The following is a 5,072-nucleotide window of genomic DNA, read 5'->3' as shown; positions in this document are numbered from 1 at the left end:
ACAATGTAAGGCAAGAAGTGGTAACGTTCGTGTTTTTTGAGTCGGGTTAGTTTTTTTTCCTTCTTTTCAGTTTGGTTGGGAACATGTTTTTTGCTGACTCAGGTATGCTCAGGTATGCTCAGGTATGCTCAGTAAGGGAAGATTTTTCGTGATAACGTGTGTTTTTTGAGGGTCGAGTCACTTTTCTTTTCTTTTTCTTCTATTTCATCTCTTTAGCGTCGGAGAGAAAGTCGTCACGAGCTCAAAAACGTCTTATCATTACCTTCTCCAGACAACACTTAGATTTCTTCACACGCGCCATGATATCAGCTGAGAATGCCCTCTTAACCACACGCATGCACCTCATTCTTCGCGTCCGTGTCCTGGCTCGCCTCACCTTATATAAACACATTGGATAACACGTAGAAGCATCCACTTGACATAAAGGGAATGGGGAGACTCGCAGGTGGTGAGGAAAATTCTTAGAAGAGTCCAAGAGTCCCACCGTCGTCGCCACCAGCTGCGGGTGAGACGTCTAGGGAGGCGATTCTGGACTAGATACGGCAGTGAGGGATGGCGGCGCGTCCCCTCCAAGCCGACACCTCCATTGTCTCACGCTTCGTCTTCGTGTCCCGAGCATCTGATACCAAACCCTCGCTGGAAATAGGTCCCAGACGGAGGCCTGCGCGTTGGCTCAAGGAAATAAAAAAAATGTAACATATCTAAGCGTGAACCTCGGTGTTGTGCTGCGAGTTGGATTGAGATGTGAGTGTTAGTGTTTATCCTTTTTTTTTTTTGTACATGTTTGTGTGCCGTGCAGGTGATGGCACTGGCACTCCTCTGACTGTCTGTATCCTCTTTGTACCTTTAAGTATACGATAAAATTGACAGGAAAGCTTTTACTTCTCGAATAGGAAAACAAAACAAGAATCAACAAGGTAAGTGGTGCGACGAGGCGAGGAGACACGAGAAGCTGTAACAAGATAAGGTATGAGGCGTGAGGCGGGCTGTCCATCATGGCGGTGTCAACACATCGTAACACAGTAGCCCAACACAGACAGGCCTCCCGCCGCCGTATATCTCTGCCACGTCCTCCTGGCCTGACGCAAACCATGATAACGTTATGTGTCTCTCTCTCCCCCTCAGGCAAGAAGTGGCGGGCCCTCACACCCACCGAGCGTCGCCCATACGTGGAAGAGGCGGAGAGGCTCAGGCTGAAGCACATGGCGGAGCACCCTGACTACAAGTACCGCCCGCGACGCCGCAAGCCCCAGCAGCCAAAGAAGCCCGGGGGATCGTCAGGCTCCCCTGGGGTGTCCTCTCACTGCTCCACCGCCCCTAGCGTCACCACCACCACCACCGCCTCCATCACCACCTCGCAGTCTAAGGAAAGCCCAGTCATCCCAAGTGGGTTCCTGCAGGCGACGCTGACCGCTCCGCTGAACACTTCCAGCACCTCCACTAACGTCAGCGTCTCCACCATGCCGCCATCCACTTACTCCACGCCTGTCTTGGCCCTCCACACCCCGGACGCCTCCCCGACATGCTCCCCTGAACCCGCCTGGCCTCCACCGCCACCCCAGGGACCTCCGTTACCTCCATGCACCCTCACAGCCCTGCCCACGCCCCCGGAAGCGTCCCCCCACGATCATGATCACCTTCACACATCAAGCACCGCCCCACACCCGCACCACCACCAGGGAGAACAGCAGCAGCCCCCGCAGCAGCCCCCGCACCACGCCATCCACCCACACCAACACCCGGAAGTCCCCAACGGGTTATCCAAGATGCTTCACTATGTATCCCCGGCGCAGCAAGGATACCCGAGCTTCTATCCCAGTATGTCCTATCCGCCCCACGCCTACGAGTATCCTGACTACATGAACGGGGCCGAGGGTTATTACCAACCACAGTATGACCCTCAGGGCTTTAGTCACGACCATCACCCGGCCTTCACCCACCCCGCCTTCAGCAGTAAGTTGTTTGCTAGTAGTAGTAGTAGTAGTAGTAGTAGTAGTAGTAGTAGTAGTAGTAGTAGTAGTAGTAATTGTTGTTGTTGTTATTGATGTATCAGTAGTAGTTGTTGTAAATTATTGTTGTAGTAGTAATTGTTGTTGTAGTAAGTGTTTTTGTTGTTGAAGAGTAGTGGTAGTAGTAGTAAAAGTAGTAGTAGTAGTAGTAGTAGTAGTAGTAGTAGTAGTAGTAGTAGTAGTAGTAGTAGTAGTAGTAGTAGTAGTAGTAGTAGTAGTAGTAGTAGTAGCAGTAGCAGCAGTAGTAGTAGCAGTAGCAATAGCAGTAGGGGTTTGTGTAAGCGCATTGCAGCAAATGAATAGAAACATATAGTGACAATTATATAAAACTGACAACAAGCTAAAGGAAAAGACAAAGACTTACGGAAATGATCTTTTATTTTTCCTCTCTCTCTCTTTTTAGGTCCGCGGAGTGAGGTGAGCGGTGACGGCGGCGGCAGCGAGGGCGGCGGCGTCAACCTAAGTGTGGGCGGGGAAGGCGAAGTATTTGATGACGTAGATCGCTCAGAGTTCGACAGGTACCTGAAGGGCCCTGAGCGAGTGTCTGCGGTGCCCTCCTCCTTCACCTACACGCCCCCAGCCAACCCCAGGTGAGCGAGGCAAGGTGGCAAGGCGGCAAGGCTGAAAAAAATACTTATTGTAATGTAGAGTGATATGTCTTCCTCTTCCCCGCTTGCCTTGATCCCAAATTACGGTTTCTTATTAGTTAATCTTTTCCATACTTGATGTTGCCTTAGGATTTCCACTTTCTCTCTCTCTCTCTCTCTCTCTCTCTCTCTCTCTCTCTCTCTCTCTCTCTCTCTCTCTCTCTCTCTCTCTCTCTCTCTCTCTCTCTCTCTCACACACACACACACACACACACACACACACACACACACACACACACACACACACACACACACACACACACACACACACACACACACACACACACACACACACACTAACACACACACTTTACATCACCATCAAACATTCACAGCTTCCTCACGAACAAAAGATAGCCGCGTAACATTCCTCCCCTCTCATTATCCTAGACAATTCCACATGATTTTCAACACTATACATACACCGCTTCTTTGCCAGCGAGACTCAGTTGCAGGAATGGGTGGGTGGGGAGGATCCTTCTTCTGTGCTATTTTCTCTTTCTTATAGTTATTTCAGTGTGACAAAATAGTATGACCTGATAATTTAACCCCATTCAGTACTGGGACGCATTTTTATCATGAGTTTTGAGTATGATTAGACGATTTTATTTACATTAGAAAAATCTATGGAGGTCTGAATATTAATGGCCACCAGAGTCTTCACTTTTTTAATCTCCACATAAATTTCTGAAGCTGTATAAGATCAGCAAACAGCAAGCACAATGAATATGAAATCGTGTCATGGTACTGAAGAGGTTAAGTATTTATTGGTTGCTATTCTTTGTGACCCTTCATGTGCGTGAGTTCCTGCGTGCACCACGAGGCTCCCACTAACCCAGGTGTGTGGCTCTCCCGCAGGTATCTGGAGGTGGGTGGCGGCCATAATTTCCAGGAATCCCAGTTCATGACGCTGATCAAAGAAGAACCGGAGGACGCTGCCAGTGCCACTACAGCAGGAGCAGCAGCAACAGCAGGAGGCGCAGGGCGGGTCCCGGAGAACAGCAGTAATGGCGCTGCTGTTACTGGGGACACCACCTGGAGTGAGGGAGGGACTGGTGGGGGAAGTGGCGGCGAGGGGCAGTCTAGCGAGGTATCTCAGCCATCACCAGACCCTGCTGCTAAGGACAACTCCACCAGCATCGTCTCCGCTCTCGCCGGCGTCAGGGAGCTGTACTCTGAGCACCCCTAGGGCCTGAGTCTTGCCCTTGCCGCCTCGTTGCCCTCCGCTGCTCCTTCAGTGGCGGCGTGCTGTAGGTCGGTGAGGAGAAAACGATGCCTTGTATATATTCCTGCCACAGCCAAAGTAATACACATATCCCATTTATTTTCTTAGTGAAGGTATAGATGGAGTGTCTGTGACGTGTGGGGTGTGACGTGTGAGGTGTTGGTCTGTGGGTGACGCAGACGCAGAAGGCCAAAGATAAAGGTCTGATGGAGAAAAGAGGCGTTGAGTTGTGCCGGTGGAGACGCATCAGCCAAGCCTCGACCAGTGATAATCTTGCCTGCCTTAGTGACGGCTTGTGGAGTTCTGCAGATACCAAATACCTAGTGTACAGAGAGAGAGAGAGAGAGAGAGAGAGAGAGAGAGAGAGAGAGAGAGAGAGAGAGAGAAAACGGGACTCCATTCTCTTTTACTCCTCCATTTTCTATCCCTGTGCTATATCGTATAAATAAGAAAATTATCGAACAATTTGAGAGAAAGAGGAGGAAGAGATGATGATTCACAATTCTGATAGGTTATAAGATACAAAGAAAAAGGAAAAAAAAGAAAACTAGATACAGCAACACCAACTGCAATAATGAAAAAAGAAAAGTGAAAACAAAAAATAAAAAAATGGGAAAAAGAAGAAACACAACTAACTTTTCTATATTTTATTTTCAATTTGAGACTTTTCTTTTTTTTTTTTTCATTTTTGAATGAAGTACAAACCGGTGTGCCTTTTTTGTGTGTGCCTTTGTGTGTTATTGTTGTTGTTTGTTGTTGTTGTTGACCCGTCCGTGACCTCTGATGAACCAGTGCGTGACCTTAACGAACAGATCTGCTCTTCCTGACGGGTTGTGATTTTACTGACCTTCTTTATAATTATCATTTTTGTTTGTTTGTTTTGTTTGTTTTGTTTGTGTACATCAGGTGATTAGGTGATTGTCTGCTCTCTCTCTCTCTCTCTCTCTCTCTCTCTCTCTCTCTCTCTCTCTCGTTTTTCTCCACTTTTTCATTTTTCTTAGCTTTATTTTCTTTTTTTTCTTACTTTCTTCTTCTACTTGTTGCTTACTTTTATTTTCCTTCCCCTCTTTTCTGTATCTCTTCTTGTATTCTCTCTTGTTTTTCCTTCTTCCTTCTATCTATCATTCTCTTTCACATTTGTTCTTATTTTCTCTTTCTTTCTTCGTCTTTTCTTTTCCCTTTTTTTGTTTT

General features: G+C 47.7%; 1 protein-coding gene across 1 annotated transcript in view; it reads left to right on the top strand.

Annotated features, from left to right (window-relative positions):
* The window catches only part of LOC123498778 (AT-rich interactive domain-containing protein 1B-like), a 33,734-nt gene extending 29,321 nt beyond the window's left edge, over positions 1–4,413 (top strand). The window contains exons 3-5 of the mRNA XM_045246196.1: positions 1,126–1,953; positions 2,413–2,599; positions 3,515–4,413. Of these exons, the coding sequence (XP_045102131.1) occupies positions 1,126–1,953; positions 2,413–2,599; positions 3,515–3,845 (1,346 nt within the window). The 3' untranslated portion in view covers positions 3,846–4,413. The remainder of the gene's footprint in view (positions 1–1,125; positions 1,954–2,412; positions 2,600–3,514) is intronic.
* The last annotated feature ends 659 nt before the right edge of the window (positions 4,414–5,072 follow it).

This window comes from Portunus trituberculatus, chromosome 48 (assembly GCF_017591435.1).
Source record: "Portunus trituberculatus isolate SZX2019 chromosome 48, ASM1759143v1, whole genome shotgun sequence".
NCBI classification, from domain to species: domain Eukaryota; kingdom Metazoa; phylum Arthropoda; class Malacostraca; order Decapoda; family Portunidae; genus Portunus; species Portunus trituberculatus.
This window is presented reverse-complemented; position numbering and strand designations above follow the sequence as displayed.